Source organism: Carassius gibelio, chromosome A16, assembly GCF_023724105.1.
Source record: "Carassius gibelio isolate Cgi1373 ecotype wild population from Czech Republic chromosome A16, carGib1.2-hapl.c, whole genome shotgun sequence".
Lineage (NCBI taxonomy): Eukaryota > Metazoa > Chordata > Actinopteri > Cypriniformes > Cyprinidae > Carassius > Carassius gibelio.
Window position 1 is genome coordinate 16,805,882 of NC_068386.1, and position 17,984 is coordinate 16,823,865.

A 17,984-nucleotide genomic window follows, 5' to 3' on the forward strand; every position below is an offset into this window, starting at 1 on the left:
ATTAGTAAAAAAAAAAAAAAAAAACTTAAGTAAATTAAGAGCAGTCAGTGTAGCCTATAATAAAACATAGTTTTAACAAACAAACAAACAGTTACCTCCTGTGACTAGGATTTTATTAATACAGTACAGTTGTCTGATTGAATTTTATATAGTCTCAATCATTTATAAATCACACAAAAGAAAATTAAGCAGTTTAACTATGATAAAACAATGTTAATTTTGATGTCCATATGTTTTTGTTGAAGAAGGCTAAGGCTGTAGCAATTCTATCTAAAAAAAGGTGGCCAAAAATGTAAGATATTTGAATCAAATGTTTGGTGAATATTAAGCAAGTATTTGATCATCCTGTAAGTTTAACAGCAGTAATTACCAGGCCTTTCGCATCCTTTGCAGGCATTTTTAAATTGTTCATTTATTTTTTATTACATTATGTATTTTAATAGTGTTTAACCATATGATTATTATGAATACTAACCAATCAATATTGCCTCATTGTTTTTATATAATGCATTGTAAGACATTTTAAATGCTTTTGTTCTCTTAGGTCTGTTTTCATAACCACAAAAAAATATAAATTGTATATTTATATAAAATTAATATAGAACAGAAGTTTTTTTAGGGTGGAGTTGGTACGTGTATAGGGAGTGGTGGTGCTGCATCTAACTAATAAAGTAGACCCAAATAAGGATACAATAGTAAGGCTAACTACATAAAATTAAATCAATAAAAAATAAAGGGCATCACAAACATATTTTTAAAGTAATTTAATAAAGACAGACTTTACTTTTTGAAATGTTTATGGATCCAAAATATATGAGCAAAATAGGATTGGATAGGACTTGCTTTGACAAATATTACATTTTCCTAATAAATAATTATAATAATAAAAACAATCAATGATATATACTTCTCTGTTTGAAATTTCATCTTCATTTAAGTAAAGTAAAAGTGTTGATTTATTAATTTAAAACTCAGCAATTTTATTTTTGAAACTAAGAAATGACTTGATGATGATGAAATGGAGAAGAACGTTGACATTCAAAAAATAAAAAATGTCTCTTTTAGAATTACAAAAGAAGCAATTGTAATCTGCATCCAAATTAAAGTGCTTGTTTCTTTCTCGTGATACATTCTGAGATTTATTTTGGCTCAGAGTAAAAATTAACTACATATATTTGACACAAATCCGAGCAATGTTTTTATTCAAACAATTTTTATTTTAAGAGTAGAGAGATGAACGAAGTGCGATTTGATGAATGAAACAATGACTCGCTCATAATGCACAAAAGACAGTCAATTCTCGCCACCTACTGGTGTAACTATATAGCTTGACTAAAGACAGGTTCACTAAACTGCGCCATCAAAGCACAAATTGACAACAGTACAGCTTAAATGTAAATTACGCAGAATCAAATTACAAAACAAGTGAAATTTACATACATTTTTTATCTTTATTTTGAAATGTACCTCAGGAGAGCCAAACTATTGCACTGTTGACACTCCATGTCGTCGTATACAAAGACACTAAAGGCTTTTGATTTCAATATCTATTTTTTTATTTTTATAAATTATCGTAGTTTTAAATATGTAACGTTAGTAATTTATATGTAGCCTAACTTAATTTAATTTAAGGCTGAATGGGTATGGGTACAACAACAAATAATAAAAACGAATATATATATATATATATATATATATATATATATATATATATATATATATATATATATATATACGTATATATATATATATATATATATATATATATATATATATATATATATATATATATATATATATATATGTATATATGTATATGTATATGTATATAATATATATATATATTTGTATATATATATATATATATAGTTATAGTTATCAACACCGCTGGGAAAAAGATGCAAAAACATGTATTTGGTCAAAATACACAGCTGACGTTACTTTCGAACTATCGTCAGTGGAGAAAGATGAAGCATAACAGTGTAGTTAACTAGCAGAGGCTAACAGGCCATGTTAATTACAAATTACGTATTTCGTATTAAATTAACATAATTCATATCTAACGATTACAAGCCAAACCTTTACATTTTGGTCATACGTCTCCGTCATTTACGTAATGACGTAACTTCCGACGTTTATCGAAACGATGATGGCGACCTCCATCGGCCGTGGTCCGTGACAGTACGACCCGTTCTATTCAAACAGAAATACGTGGTTATCGCTGTACACGTAAGCCTTAAATGACAAGTTGTTTTCTACGCATCTGTCGACTTTTTTTTCTAGGGGTAAGGCGGGTTTTTGTGCATCACGTCTCATACACTTTCATGCTTCCAGCCAGCAAATCTCTCGCGAGGTGACAGACATCATGATCCCAGACTCTCTCTCAGAGATTAACATTATAAAACAGGGTTTCCTTTTGTCCATAAGGAGACACTTGCATAACAATCAATCAGTTTAATAGTTTTAATGTTAGTAGTTTGGTCAACTTGATTAAGTTACATTAAGAGAACCTTGCAAATTTGCTTTATTTTTGTTTCAGAAATGTTATCTGCACAAACTCACCTCGCGACTGTGTCCAAAAGTAAGTGTCATTCACCTTTCGCATGTTATTTTATATTTTTGAAATAAAGAATATTAAAGGTAAGACCATTTTACTGGATATAATACTCATAACCATTATGTATCAGGCAACACAGAAGTTCAGGCACCACATTCAAAGCAGTGGCCAGCAGCTGGAGGCAGTTGCTGTGGAAACCGCATCAGCTGAACCGAATCTGCTGTCAGTCTTCAGAACTTCACAGCAAGATCCAGTACGTCCTAAAAACAGAAACTGTGTAGTGTCTTCGTTTATCAGTAGCTTTCACACATACCTATTCATGAAGTTTACCTTTTTTGGGATAGTTCACCCAAAAATGAAAATTCACTCACAATGCAAAGTGAAGCATTTTGTGTGATCCATCGGGCTTTTGCTAAATAATACATACATACATACATGAAATAAATAAATTAATTGCTTGGTAATTTACCTATTATTTAAATGTTTACTTGTTGAGCTGCCCCTTGAAACTGCATGTAAAATATGTTATGGAAATCATATTACATTCTTATTACAGTTGTTCTCTCCTTTCTCAGACGTACCATTCAGAAAGACATACTGGGCGGTATTACAAGCTCCCCCCGGCTCACATCCAAAAACTCTTCCCTTATGGACTGCCTCCTGATGCACATACCTGATGGTGAGCTCTGTTGACCCTCATTCAGTCAAAATGTACAGTGATGTGAAGTTTGGAGCCTGATGTTGCTATGATGTTTTGTATAGCTCATCTGCAGGTTAAGAACTGTAAAGAGCTGGTACCATCTTCTTCCCGCCCCTCACGCTTCGACCAGCCAATCCAAGCATCCCAATGGCTGAAGAACTTCAAAATCACTCGGTTAATGTTATTTATTGAGCTGCTCTGATGTCAGTCTGATCAATTAACAGTTAAAGAGAGAAAGTACTGAAAAGGGGCAGCCTTTAGGGGAGTTTATTGATTTTAATGGTTTTATTTCATTGGAGCAGCTGTGCGAAAGCTGAGGCTGCAGGCAGGGGGCGCCATAGAGGACGAGGGGGCCTTTAAACTGGCTGTAGCTGTGGATGGAGTAAATGCTCTGTGGGGCAAAAAATCTCTCCGAAAGGAGGACAGAACTATGGTTAGTTGTTGTAAATTAGCCAGTAAAAATAAAGTAAAAATGAATTAAAAAATATTTATATAATTATGCATAATTATACTAATTTTATTAAAGAATTGGTGCATTTGTTTGACATCCTGCTTTCTTTTCCTTTTTATGTAGTGTGAGAGCCAGAGGAACTGACTTTGATTCATAATCTGAGGAAGATGATGAAAAACAACTGGGTAAGAAAAACTCTTACTTGAAGGAATAGTTCACCCAAAAATGAGAATTTGCTATAAATGCACTCACCCTCAGGCCGGCTGAGATGGGTTTTTTTTCATATTGAAACAGATTTGGAGAAATTTAGTATTAAATCACTTGCTCACCAGCGGATCCTCTTCAGTGAATGGCTGCTGTCACAATAAGATAAAACAATCCTCAAGTAATCAACACAACTCCAGTCCATCAGTTTACATCTTATGAAGTGAAAAGCTGCATGTGTAATAAACAAATATATCATTAAGACATGTTTACCTTATAACTAAAATATGAGTCCTCTATATATAATATTGCTTTCTCCTGTAAAAAAAAAGTCCTCTCTATTCTGAATCAGGAGATAAATATGCTCATATCAAGTACAGTTTACCATTTGAGTAAAAACAGAGTTTGCAAAAGAAAAGTATCATTAAACCAAAACAGTTAAAAAATAATTAAGAGGACAAAAGGAGGAAGAATGACACGGGAGGAAGAGTTATTATGGATTATGGACTGTTATTTTGACCATAATAGACAGTATATGATGGATTTGTTTCTTACAAACATCCAGCTTTTCATTACACAAAGCATTCATTGATGGACTGGAGTCGCGTGTATTATTGCAGTGTTTTTCTTAGCTGTTTGCACTCTCACTCTGACGGCACCCATTCACTGCAGGGGAAACCATTGGTGAGGAAGTGATGTAATGCAAAATTTCTCCAAATCTGCAATGAAGAAACAAACTCATCTACATCTTGAATGCACTGAGAGTAATAAAATTTTCAGCACATTTGTTTGCTTGGAAGCTGAGCAGTGTAATTGGCAGTGCTGTGTGTTAAAAGGGAATAATGAGGCCATATAAAATGTAGGAAGTTCCAATTTATAATTTTTGGTAGCCATATCACCCTTGAGCCCAAGACTGATTGTCCACTGAAGCTAAGCAGAGTTGAGCCTGGTCAGTACCTGAATGGGAGACCTACTGGGGAAACTGGGTTGCTGCTGGAAGAGGTGTTAGTTAGGCCAGCAGGGGGTGCTCACCCTGTCGTCTCATCCTAGCTGCTGCATTTTGAACTGCCTGCAGATGTGACAATGTTTTTTGGCTGACTCCTGTGTACAGAGAATTACAATATTCAAGCCTTGAAAAAATAAAGGCATGGATGAATTTCTCAAGATCTTTAAAAAAGAGAAATATCTTAACTTTAGCCAGAAGTCTCAAGTGAAAAAAGATGGATTTAACGACAGCATTTATTTGCTTATGGAATTGAAAATCTTTTTCAAATAAAACACCCAGATTTTTCACCACCATCTTATTATCTCATATAATAAGATGGTGGTGAAAATCTGGGTGTTTTATTTGAAAAAGATTTTAAATCTTTAAAATCTTAAAAACCAGAGGGCCAAGATTAACAGTCTCACTTGGCTCAAAATAATAATCTCTGTTTTATTTTCATTAAGTTTTAAGAAATGTAAGGACATCCAGGCTTTTATATCAATTAAACATTCCATTGTAATGGTAAATACATCTGCATATCATCTGCATAACAGTTTAATGAAACGTTATTCTTCTTAAAAATGTACCCTAAAGGGAGCATATATAAAGAAAAGCATCGGGGCAAGATTAGACCCTTGTGGGACACCACAGGTGAGAGGAGCCGAGGTCGATAAAAATTCCCCAACATTTACTGCAAAGCTTCTATTTGATAAATACGACTTAAACCACTGAACCAAGATGGTGTGATCAGTATCAACAGGATCAAACGCCACAATAAGATCTAGTAAAACTAGAATTGCAGAAACCCTAATACCTGAGTGGAAAACTTCAAATAATGAATTTTTCCCTAAGAAAGGCTGTAATTGAGTGGAGACTACTTTCTCTAAAACTTTTGAAAAAAAGGGAAGTTTGAAATTCGTCTGAAATTTTAGAAAACTGTAATAAGAGGCGGCACTATTGCATATTTAAAATAGACAGGAACAAAGCCCGAAACCAAACAAAAATTAATTTTATGTAATGATTTTAGGTTTAGGTAAATATAGTACTATAGCAGTACAGTACAACAAAAATTAAGACATAAAATACAAACTAAATGTTTTGCAAATAATAGTTTAGACATTTATAATGTACATTTTTCACAGTAGGCTATATATTGGGTCTTTTAAACTGGAAAAACAAAATGGTAAAAAATGTATTTTAAGAATTTAGTATTGACAGTCCCTCACATGAGGATGATCATATTTAGAGGTCTGTGGCATCTAAAAGATTGAATAATCATGGTCTAAATGAGTAAAAAATAGCTGAACAAGCGAAGTTCATGAGAGTTTATTCTTCAAGGCAGAATAACCTTTCATGCAAATGAAAGTAAAAATTTTTTTTATTTACATTCCAAATACACACTCTACCTGTATATCATGTCTTCTGCTCTGTCCCAGCTGCCCAGACGCACCCCACGATCCAGCGAATTTCCACCCAGAACATGCCTCTGTTGCAAACAGGAAGTAGAACCAGAAGTCGGTTGTCATCAAGGATCATGAGGCGAGTTTGGAGAGAGAATGAAGAATGGAGTCCTAGACCCAGATCCAGGGCAATCCACACACACTGTGTCTCCGGACTCCGGAGGAAAACCCAAAGCCTGAAAACTGTAATTTGTCAATTAAAAGGATAAAGCTCTTATAAAGCATTCATGTTATTTTATGTTAAATTACTCTAACCAGGAGGCGCTATTCTGCCTTCAAAAATTGGGTTTTAAAAGCCTAGTCTCTATTTTAATCTGAAATACTGCATTAATTGAAAAGTAATTGTAAAAAAAGTAGATTTTTTTAAAATTATTTTCAATGGGAAAAAATTATCATAATGCATAAATATTAATTAGTACCATGAGATTCAAAAGAAAAAATATAACTGAATAAAAATATATCAGATTGATTTTACTGAAAAAAAAAAAGTTAAATTTCAGGTGTCACAACTTTCACTTAAAAAAAATGCTTTCTAAAGCTTAAGTTTGCTATTAAATATAGCTTTCACTAGCATATGTGTTTACTGCTAAACAGCTATTACTGTTAAGTGCTAACATTTGCAAGCATGCGCATTACTTTTTTCCAGTATACTTGGGTTGTGTGTAAAATTACACATTGATTTATAAATCTGTTATATAATCCAAATACAGCATTCTTCTATACAATATGCAAAACTATCTAGTAGCCTCTAGCCTCTCACTGCAGAAGACAAGATCTAGGGGTGGAGATTGGTAGGTTTAGGAGGCGGAGATGGGTGGGTTTAGGAATTGGGGGTGGAGACAGATAGGTTTAGGTATATGTAATGTGGGAGGAGTTGGATCTGGATCCAACCACGCCCCCCGGATTTATGTTTTGCAGTGAGGACCATCTCATCTTTTTGTACCTGACAGCAAGTTCCTGTGGGAGGAGTCACATAGAGTGGGCATGGCCTTGGAAATTTACATCTATATCAGACCTGATGCCTCAGCTGTGTAAATGGTTATCAACAGGTAAGAGTATGTGATAATTACATTTAAAATGACTGCAGCAACCACAACTACAAATAAATAATTTCACTCAAGTCAATGGTGGTTTATAATCTATACATCTCGCTTGATAAATCTTAAAAGTAAGCTGTTTGGGAACATGCTAGGATTTGGCAGTCAGAAGACGATTTATGAGTCAATTATTAATTTGAAATGCAATGAAAATTGTGATCGAGTCATGTTTTAACAAATAATGCCAACATTGCTGGAAAAACTTGATGTATAAGACACTAAGAATTAAAAAGACACAATAAATGCAACTTTTCACAGACATCTCTTCTGAGAATGCATATTTATGGCAACAAAAATCCGTAGGAAGTTCTGAATGCATTTGTGGTTCATCTGTGCCATAAGATGTCAACATGTCTCCTGGTTTTTATTCAGTTTTATTATTAATACATCATGGTCATACACATCATATAATATATATTTATATACTTTAATATTTAGCAATTCATCATCATTTTTTTTTGTTTTTCATCTTCCTTAAATGAGTTTTCCAACTAAAATTATTTACATTCGAAGAAACTGTAATAGAAATGAGTGAACAGAACTAAATCAAATTCAACTGAATGACATTGATAGGTTTGTGATATATATACACACCAGAGTTGGAATCAAAAAGGACAGAAAGACAAAACTTCATGATCTCCTGAACAAAAGGGATGCGAGAACAACAAAAAACCTGGGGAAGTAAAGCAACTTTCATGAACCGTAAAGACACGGCACCCCCATCCCAATGAGAATTCACATTGAACGATAAAAAACGCTATCTGGGGAGTACAGCTCGTCTCTGGGAAACTGAACACTGTACCATCTAAATGTGGGGTGGGAGTTGTGCTGCTATAGCAACAATGCGTCCGAGCCAATCCGCATCTTGCTCTGTTAGTTTGTTTGTTTGTTCACTCAGGGTAGGAATAAGGGAAGGGTATACTATACAAAATTCTGTGTGGAAAACTGTGGAGGGGGTCAAAGACATCTGAAAGACACAGAAACATTAGGACAGACAAAAATGAGAAGGACTGTGTTAGAGAACAGAGGTATACAAACCATAGTAAAATATACCAACATGAACACAAATGATAGACAAAAAAAGCAAAGAGAGACAAACAGCTTGGGTTAAGCCAAAGAGCTTGGATAAGATGGACGGACGTGTGTGCGTGTGTTTCAGAAGGACCATCTCTCGGGTGTGCGAGGATCAGTGTTTAGGGAGGAAGGCTCTGATGACGACTGAGTGCCGCTTTCATCCCCGTTAAGGCTCTTCCTGCACACAGGACACGTGTCGTGCTTCAGAGAGGAAGAAAAGAGAAAGATATGTCAGTGACAATTCGTGACCTTGAAATTATAGTTAAAACCGAAATTGAACCTCATGTCATGAGATAAATCTGAGCATGATTGGATCTAATAAGCACAAAAATACACATTTTCCAATTCTGAACAAAATAGAATTACTGTTCACCCCCGATGCTGTCTGTGGTATTGGTTATCAGTGAACAGTGAATTATAACAAGATTCTGAGATTGGATTATCCACAAAGGAAACTTAATTGACTAAAACTACAATGAATTTTGGATAGAACTACTATTTTTGTTAGCACAAGCTACATTAAAGTGATTTGAATATGGATATTTTTCTTACAAAAATCCATTGATTCGCTACAGGAGGCCTTTGTTCACCCCCCGGAGCCGTGTGAGACACTTTTTTTTTTTTTTTTTAATGGATGGGCACTTTTTATTTAACTTCTTTTGGACTGATGCATACAACACCCGCAGAGTGCCATTAAACAGCTTGAAAGATCATATACAATTTTTAATATAACTCCAAATGGTTTCTTCTGAAAGAAGAAAGTCATATACACCTAGAATGACTTGAGGGTGAGTCATTTATGGGCTCCTTTTTTTTTAACTAACGCTTTAATACAAAAGTCAGTATTTTCCAGATAATATTTACTTAATTTGCTTTGGCCAAAGAACAATAATATATAAGCCAGTTATTGAATTGAACAAACAAGTCTTTTTTTTATTACACATTACACTTACACTACCGTTCAAAAATTTGAGGTAAGTACTTATTATATAAATAGTATTAAAAAAAATCATACTTTTATTCAGCAGGAAAAAATTTAACATTAAGTACCTTTACTATTTCAAATAAATATTTTTTGCTTTGAGCTCATTATGTTTCCACAGAAATATTAATCAGCACAACTGTTTTCAACATTGATAATACTAAATGTTTTCTGAGCAGCAACTTAGTATATAAGAATAATCTGTTATTTTATAGTTTCAAAGTATTTCCTACGATGCAAATCACGTGGATGTTACTGAATCAATCAAATGTGTTTGAAAAAAAAAGACTGTTTGATTTGTAATAAAAAATTTCCATATGTTTTACATTTATTATTTTGAACTGTGACCCCAATCTTTATTTACCAGATGTTTGTACACAAATAAAATGCTTTCTGGTGCTTACTAGATATCCAGGAATATTTCCATTACCATTCATAATTGATATTAATTCAAAAGATTCTCATATCTAAATGTATTCATGACCTTTTCCTATGTCTTTTCCCCCTTCTCTCCCTTTAGTTCAGTTCTTTCCTTCCTATTGTTTCTCTCACCAGTTCAAGCCAGGGCACGATGCAGTCACTATGGAAGAAGTGGTTACAGGGCAGCTGCCTGACCGGCTCACCGACTGTGTAGTCTTCCTTACATACAGGACACTCCATATTGCAGTCTAGAAGAAGTGAGGAGAGATAGATAGAGAGAGAGAGCATGCAGGGGGTGAGAATAATGAGATTTCAGCGCCTTAAATAGGAATTATAATTCATCACCACGCAAAACTCATACTGGTAGGTCAATGACCCCCACTGAGTCTGTGAGCCTTAAATCATAACAAAAATGACTGTGCCTCTGATAGACCAGAATAAAAAAAACGAGCTTCACAGAAGAGACTAACCAGTGTGTTCCTGAGTGATGATAACAGTGGGGAGGGAGGAAATTTTCTCTTTCTCAGCAGGAGGAGGACCCGTGTTTTCAAACTGACCCAATAACTGTGTGAGAGAAAAAACAGATGATCAGCTTATTTGCACAGAGCCAGGGATCCGGTAACATGCACAGACAACCAGTGTACAGCTACCTGTGTGATGACTGCATCCAGACCCCCCTGTCCCCAGGCGTAGTCCCCAGGGTTTGAGTGAAGCATGCCCGTCCTAACACACACACACACACACACACACACACGACAGCTTTAACCATATACATAAATACACACTTGCCCTTTATAAAGCTAATCTATATTATAAAACTTAGTTGTATAAGCCTCTACATATAATACAAATAACTATATATAATCTATAATATATAACTAATTATGGTAAGTAGTAAAATGAGTCGTTGTATGCCATAATTCAGTCAAGCTTTGAAATATCAATTACTGCGTATAGCAAATATTCATTAAATTTTATTTAAATTAAAAGACCACTAGAAGTGACATCTAGAAGACATCTTTCACAGTCAAAATGAACCAAACATAAAAATACATTTATCTATATATAGACTGACTGCCCAAACTACATAGTTGCAAAATCCTGAGTGAAAATCTTTACCATGACAGTGGAGGAGAGCCTGGTACTCCTGAATTGGCAAAAAGGCCTGCGAGAAACTGCTGTACTATTCTAGAAAGAAAGAGGAGAGGGACATCAGAGAGGAACTGATATTGGTGTTGGGGAATTCTGCCAACTTCCTTAATTTTTTTATTGACATTTCCGGAGCTGTTTTGATCAGTCATCTGATCCACACGCACTACATGTACATATTGCCAGTAACTACAAGAACACAGATTTTGTTCCCCACATTGTTTTGTGGAGCTGAATTGTTTACACATTCCTGTTGAGAAGAACAGTTCATTCATGCTGGGACATATACCTTTCTGCATTAGAAGTTTACTTTCTATTGTAATACTGTAGTAGACCTAAAGTTACTGGCTTATTTATAACCATTTTTTTTACTTTATTTTCTACTCATTATGCCCATGTTCAGTTTGTTAAGTTTACTTTTACTCCTGCCATTAAGAAATATACACTATCATATGCCTTTGTCACTTTTGAACAGTTTGTTACAAGATCATGATCTTGGTGTCTATGGATTCCTTGGGTCATGCCAGAAGTGTGGATGTTGATTTTTCAAGGACCTGACTAACCGCCTGTCCACCAATTAGAAATTTGTAAAAAAAAAAAAAGCATTTTCTATTGAACCTTTAAAGTATCTTCACAAAAACAAGCAGGGATCATCGACAGCATGTCCCCGAGGTACCTGACAAATCTGAACACAGCGCCACTTAGCGTTCCAGTGATATAACAGCTTTTGCAAAAATGCTTATAACTTACTTATTTTTGAATCATTTCATTCCTTGGGTTATGCCAATCTGTCGATATCTCATTTGTCATTTTCCATTAATATGTCTGTCGTAAGTAAATGAAAAACAGTTTTTTCTCTATTCCACCTGCAAATTTTGTCCAAAATTGATCAGATGATTTTTGAACTGATCCGCAGAGAAATTACTGAACTGATTTTTTCCTGAGAAATACCTCTCTGAAGTATACTGTGCCTGTGTTTGTTGACTTATGCCAGTTAGCTTGGCATGCTAACTGGTTGCCATTCTGTCTAATGTGGCTCTTCAGCAGGTTAACCATAGACTACATTAGCATTAAGTTAGCTTAGCATGCTAATCTGGTTAACATGCGAGGTCAAAGGTACTGTGGCCGGAAATGGTCTCAAAGTTGCTTCTGTTCCAGATGTTGGATCTTCCATGAGTGTTCATCTTAAATCAGAAATGTATTTTTGCTCATTCTCATCTGAACTTTTTTTTAGGTATTTTCTATTTCTGCTGTTTTTGTTCTTCCTGCTCTTTACTGTGCTACAGCCCTGTATCGCTGCTTGCAGCTATATTTATTATTGTCAATAATATTATTTAATGTGAGGATAGCTATTATTTATAAGATATTAATTTTACCTAGTGTTTAATCTTCAAATTAAAATTTTATTTATAATTTAATATTATACCACTGTACCTTATATTATAATATCATTGCAATAAAAAGCAGCCATTTACAGCAACATATAATATGTGGATATATACACCAGAAAGAGGTAGATTTATGCAATGTTGTACTTTACTTGCAAACAAAATGGATTCTATATTCCTTAATGGATCACAACAGCTTGATTAATCTGCAAAATGTTATCTTTACTGTCTGACTGTCAGCTCATTTCATGGGAGACGATTTGATCTTTATTAAGCATGCAAAACATTCATGCTGAAATCACATTTGGTTTGAACAGGCCTTCAGCAGAGATTCGGTTAAAATTAAAAAAATAAACTATGACAGGGCAATCTCAGAGAAAAGAGGATGAAAACAAATCCACTGATTTGGGATACAGAACATAACCAAATGAAAAGCTGAGATATTTAGCTTACCCCTCAACAGCGGGAGAGCGCTCCGGTCGACTGCTTCCTCTGGATCGGTACCTCCTCTGCATGTGCATGCGTGGAGGACGACCAGGACCCCAGTGCTCTCCTCCGACTAGAGGGCCACTCAGGGACCCACCAAGCCCACCTGGGACAGAACCGCCAAACGGCCCTGTTCCAAGCCCCCCAGACCCACTGCCACCTCCAGGAACCCGCTCGGAGTCAGGACTGTCTAGATCCAGACTGAACGGCCTCTCCACGAATAACAGCTGCCATAGCTACAGTTAAAGAAGGTGTAAGAGAGATAGTTATAAATGAGAAGTACAATGTACCTCATTTAAACTTAAGGTCCCGATATACTTCAAACGAAATCAAAGAACGAACTGATATGACATCATTATGAACAAAATCAGCCCAAAACGAAGTTCATTTTGAGTTTGTTTTCGTTTTGGCTCCTAAACACCTTTGAGATACCATTGGTCTGTGCAGATTACACAATCTGTGGGTGTGTTCTGGAACTCCACCTTCTTTGACGTGCAATTTTTTTTTCCGGTTCGTTTCTCATTCAGTGGAGGTCAGGCAGAAGAACAACATCTCCAAGTAACTAGCAACATGAATACACCGTGTCGGATAGCTGAACTGCCACAGATATATCCGCACCTGTACAATCGCTCACGGAGAGACCTTAAAGATTCAGAGAAAGCATTTAATTCATAGAATGAAACCGACAACCCGGAGTTATGCAAAAACTGATGTAAAGAAACATCAGATGAAAGTTGTCCAAAGCTATGAAAAGAAAGAAAGGAAAGAGTAAAGATATAAGGTAGCAAGTACCAAATACGTGTGTTTTAAATAAATGTTACACCATACTTCTGCTGCTGTAATACTTTCAATAAGCGAATAAAAAAAAAATGGTGTTCCTGTGGCTCAGTGGTAGAGCATTGCGGTAGCAGTGCAAAAGGTTGTGGGATCGTTTCCCATGGAACACGTTAGGTAAAAATTGATAGCCTGAATGAACTTAAGTTGCTTTGGATAAAAGTATCTGCTAAATGCATAAATTTAATTTTAATTTTAAAAGTATACAATAAATGAAATGCCAAAAGAACATACAACAATAAACCTTTGTTTTTATCAAATCATGACACCACACAAAATATAAAAAAAAGTTTCGTAATTTATCCAGTTTAATAAAATAAATGAACACTAATAAAAGTGCAGGGGTGTTGGAATGTTCGAAAACAGTACAGCGTCGCTCAGCCCTTTCAAATTTAGTTTTGTCCCCAAATGAAGAACAAAAACGAACTTTGTTTGAAGTATATCGGGGCCTTGAGACAACAACTCCTTTTTAACAGCTACACAATCTGTATCTCAGGCAGGAAAGATGTTGTAGAAGGAAGGGGTCAACATACCTCAGCAAACTGTGAAGCTGTGTCATCAAGGCTATTTGAACTACTGTCCAGAAGACTAAGGATGAAACAATCACATTCATGTCAGATCTGGCTACATACTGCGGTTTCATTCACTACAGTACAGCTGACTGCCACAACGAGGGAGTCATTGATCTAAACCAGTGCTTCTCAATCCAGAACGGCACAATTTGGATGTCTCACTCATTTAAAGGCTAACACAGCAGCTGCCTCGCTGCCCATGGTGCGGAGACAATGACTTCACAGAAGCCTTTTAGTGTGACGGCACCTCCTTAAAAAACTGGTTACGTCTGTTTTCCTGTGAGCTTAAGTCATAACCAAGCAAATATTTAATGACTGCAATGTTTATTATTTGTTAGGAATGCTGACATGCATTAAAAGAATTAAAAATTAACATTTGTGAATTTATTTAGCTTTTTTTTTTTTTTATCTGATACCGTATTCAACAGCTGAACCACACAAGCAGTATCGTGAGATACCATAGGCATCCATTATGCTGCCTTCAAAAGACGACCAGCATTTCTGTACTACATAGCATGTAAAAAAGGAGTATATAAATGTGAAACAGTGAGTGAACATTACCCAAATGACTGACTGCATCAGCAGAGATTGCATTCAACTGGTGGACACTTTGCTATCCTTCAATGTCAAAGCAGCTGAGGAGTCATCAGATTTGAAAAGTTTGGAGAAAAGTTGAGTTGAGCAACTCTTTTCTAGCGCAAGTAGGTCAATGACAAATAAGAGTGTCCAAAAATGTTTTATAATTCTAGTTTTTAACGTGTGCCAAGTTCTCAGAAGTGAACTTATTCATGATCATTTTCTTCTAGATTTAAAAAACATTTAAACAATTTTCAAGAAAAGTTTCAATTCAATAATGACTTATAATGTCTTATGTTGTGACCATCAAGAGAAAGGTAATAACTTTTCTTTACACCTTAAAAATATGAAAATTATTTTATTTTTAAAGCAAATACTATGAATTATTAATTCCAATAATTGATTTAGCTCATTCCATAAGCTTTTTGGAGGGTTGCACCACATGACATTACACAACTTGAAGTACACTAACCTTGCAGTATCATAAAATGATCAAATTATTCATATATTTTAAGAGACATTTGTAACCTTGACACACAGTCAATAGTGTGTGCAAGGTCTACGGTATCATTTCCTGTTTTATGTTGTTTTTATTCCCCGGCATTTTTCTGCACTTCAGTTACACCACATGACTTTCAAAAAAAAAGAAAAAATTTAATTAACAAACCTTAACCATTGTTTTTTTTTTTCCCTAGGAAACAATAATACAATATCATGCCAACCCACCTTGTTTTTGTTTTTTTCAAATCGCTGAATAAATTACATTTTTTAAGTATTTTAAATGAATAGATCGGCCAAAATCTTTTCACAAATCCTGTCACACTATTTTCAAGGTTACTGCTAGTAAATCTTTAGCAAGAAAATATAGAGTCAATGACAATGGCAACATGGGAGATGTGGTATGTCCAGAAATGCATTCAAAAGTACTTCAATCAATAACAGTTGAGAGGTTCTTCGTGTACTTTCACAGTATGCACTGAATATAATGATTTCAGACACAACACAGGTCTTCTAAAAAAATTTATAATATAAATAAAAAGCGGAGACATCCACAATGTGCAGGATTGAGAACCACTGATCTAAACCCTTTCCCCAATAAATTCCAAAATTACACAAACTAAACTGACACAATTCAATTGAATCCTTCATGTTCCTCTGGCAGAATGGATGCACAAACTCTGAATGATCTACCACTTTTCCTTGATTTATCAATACTAAAATATTACATCACAGCTCTGTGTTCACATCTGTTACTTCTCACGTCCGTTTGGCGGTGCTACGAATCCAGGTGACACAATCAGCTTATTTATATTCTCCAGTAGGCACTGAAAGAGCTGCTGTGTAAATGTAGCAGTGCAGGAGTAGCAACATGCCACTACACAACGAATGAGGAAGTGCAGCCATTGAAAAGCTCACCTGGAGTCTTCTGTAACCTCCTCGATGAAGCCCGAGTCACATCTGGGACAGATATACTCCTGAACACAAGCAAAATCAAAATTAGAATACAATGTCGAAAAATAATAATAATCGCACTGTTGACATCAACATTGTAAACAAACCAACAAATGACATATGTGGGTTTCGTGGGGACACACACATTTGCATAGCACTACAAAACACATTTATTTGAATTTTAAAACAAATATTCCTGTATGAGGAGAGACACTCCCTGTAATGTGTGTGGCACAAAGAATTTCTGTCTGATTTAAGAGGCTGCTTCCCATTTTAATTTTTTTTAGTATTTGAAAAGGTCAAGACAGGTCATCCTGCGGGTCTCCAAAAAAACAAGGACAATGGCTGCTCATCTCGACATGCACCACAACAGGGAACACAGTTCTGCCTCATTCACACTGTACACACTCAGCGTGAAACAGTTATGATTCATCTTCTAAACAGTGAGACGTTTAATAAGTTAAATGGGTAGTAATTAAAGTAAGTAGTGTGACACAGCTCATCCTCACCGAACAGCTCATGATGGATTGCCTTACTGACACACTGACCAACAAGTGCTTAAATTATACCGTCACTGACAGATTCGCGATGCACGTCAAACGTCACGTTACAACTAACTTAAAAAACAGAAACAGAAATATTTGGTATTCCGGTTTCGCTTTTGAAGAAAGTTCAGGACTGATCACATTTAAAGACGTTTTTGAACATCTCTCAACAGTGACAACGTGAACTGAACATCTATTAAAGCCTAACATGTCTTAAAATGTGAATATGTCACTATTAGTAAAGAAAGATATCACGAAAACACAAGACATTAGGGTAGCATTTGTGTTAAAGGTAAAACACGTCAGTTTTCCCGTGCACGAGCACCAGTCATATGTTTAAAAACACCAGTCATCTATAAATACGTTTATTTTGGGTGTGTAATATTATATACAAACAACAAGACATGACAGGCCTTTCGCCAACATCAAGTTGATACACTGCTACCATGCTAACTTTAGCACAACAGCCAAACCTGCCGGAGCGACAGCGGGAGTACAGAGACGAACCGGATGTGCGTTACGAGCGACGCGGACTCACCGGCAGTTTGGGGCTCACTTCACCCTTACAACAGTGACAGAAGAAGCGATGCGGAGGGACCGCCGCAGCCTCCGCCATGTTTTCCGTGAGACTGTCTCTGTCTGAGCCCCAAACAGCAGCAACAGCAGCAGCAGCAGCCCTCGTCGTCGGTCCGCCCACTGCAGGAGGAGGCGCTCTGACATGAGAGCTCAGAAGTCAGATTCATTGTAGCGAGTCGATTCACTTGGACCGTTAAATGAATCGGTCAAAACGAGATTGATTCAGAGTCAAGTTTATTTGTCACACATCCTTAAAGCTGCAGTGGAATGTGCTTCCTACAAGCTTAAGAATGTAAACATTAAAAAATTTAAATAAAGGGAGAGATTAATTAACAATAATGAATATTAAAAATTAAATTAAATAGCATGAAATGTGTTCCTGTCTCAGTCAGGGCCATCATTATGGGCCCTGCGTCAGCTAAGATCTCAGTATGTATCTTTTTCTATGAAAACATATATTTTTTGTTGTACATTGT

At 35.6% G+C, this 17,984-nt stretch overlaps 2 protein-coding genes across 15 annotated transcripts; one reads left to right on the forward strand and one right to left on the reverse strand.

The window, feature by feature from the left end:
• The first annotated feature begins 2,111 nt into the window (after positions 1-2,111).
• On the forward strand, positions 2,112-8,542 carry LOC128030991 (28S ribosomal protein S29, mitochondrial). Of its 14 annotated transcripts, none has more exons than XR_008188014.1 (9): positions 2,119-2,353; positions 2,540-2,581; positions 2,688-2,810; positions 3,133-3,236; positions 3,320-3,431; positions 3,560-3,690; positions 3,832-3,893; positions 6,334-6,542; positions 7,276-8,542. XR_008188014.1 is itself a non-coding variant. In XM_052619133.1 (9 exons), the coding sequence occupies exons 1-7, from the start codon at positions 2,147-2,149 to the stop codon at positions 3,615-3,617; spliced, it is 534 nt and encodes a 177-aa protein (XP_052475093.1). In that variant the 5' UTR covers positions 2,124-2,146; the 3' UTR covers positions 3,618-3,690; positions 3,832-3,893; positions 6,334-8,542. The 14 variants fall into 14 exon arrangements, 2 of the variants coding, with proteins under 2 accessions (XP_052475092.1, XP_052475093.1); XR_008188018.1 differs by having other exon boundaries at positions 2,119-2,181; positions 2,284-2,353; positions 6,334-8,542; XR_008188023.1 differs by having other exon boundaries at positions 2,119-2,181; positions 2,284-2,353; positions 2,697-2,810; positions 6,334-8,542.
• On the reverse strand, positions 7,813-17,638 carry LOC128030990 (E3 ubiquitin-protein ligase RNF115). Its single transcript, XM_052619131.1, has 9 exons — positions 17,471-17,638; positions 16,352-16,410; positions 14,321-14,375; positions 12,921-13,189; positions 11,050-11,118; positions 10,581-10,653; positions 10,401-10,494; positions 10,063-10,178; positions 7,813-8,729 (listed from the first exon to the last, which is right to left on the reverse strand). The coding sequence occupies exons 1-9, from the start codon at positions 17,546-17,548 to the stop codon at positions 8,610-8,612; spliced, it is 933 nt and encodes a 310-aa protein (XP_052475091.1). The 5' UTR covers positions 17,549-17,638; the 3' UTR covers positions 7,813-8,609.
• Between the last annotated feature and the right edge of the window lie 346 nt (positions 17,639-17,984).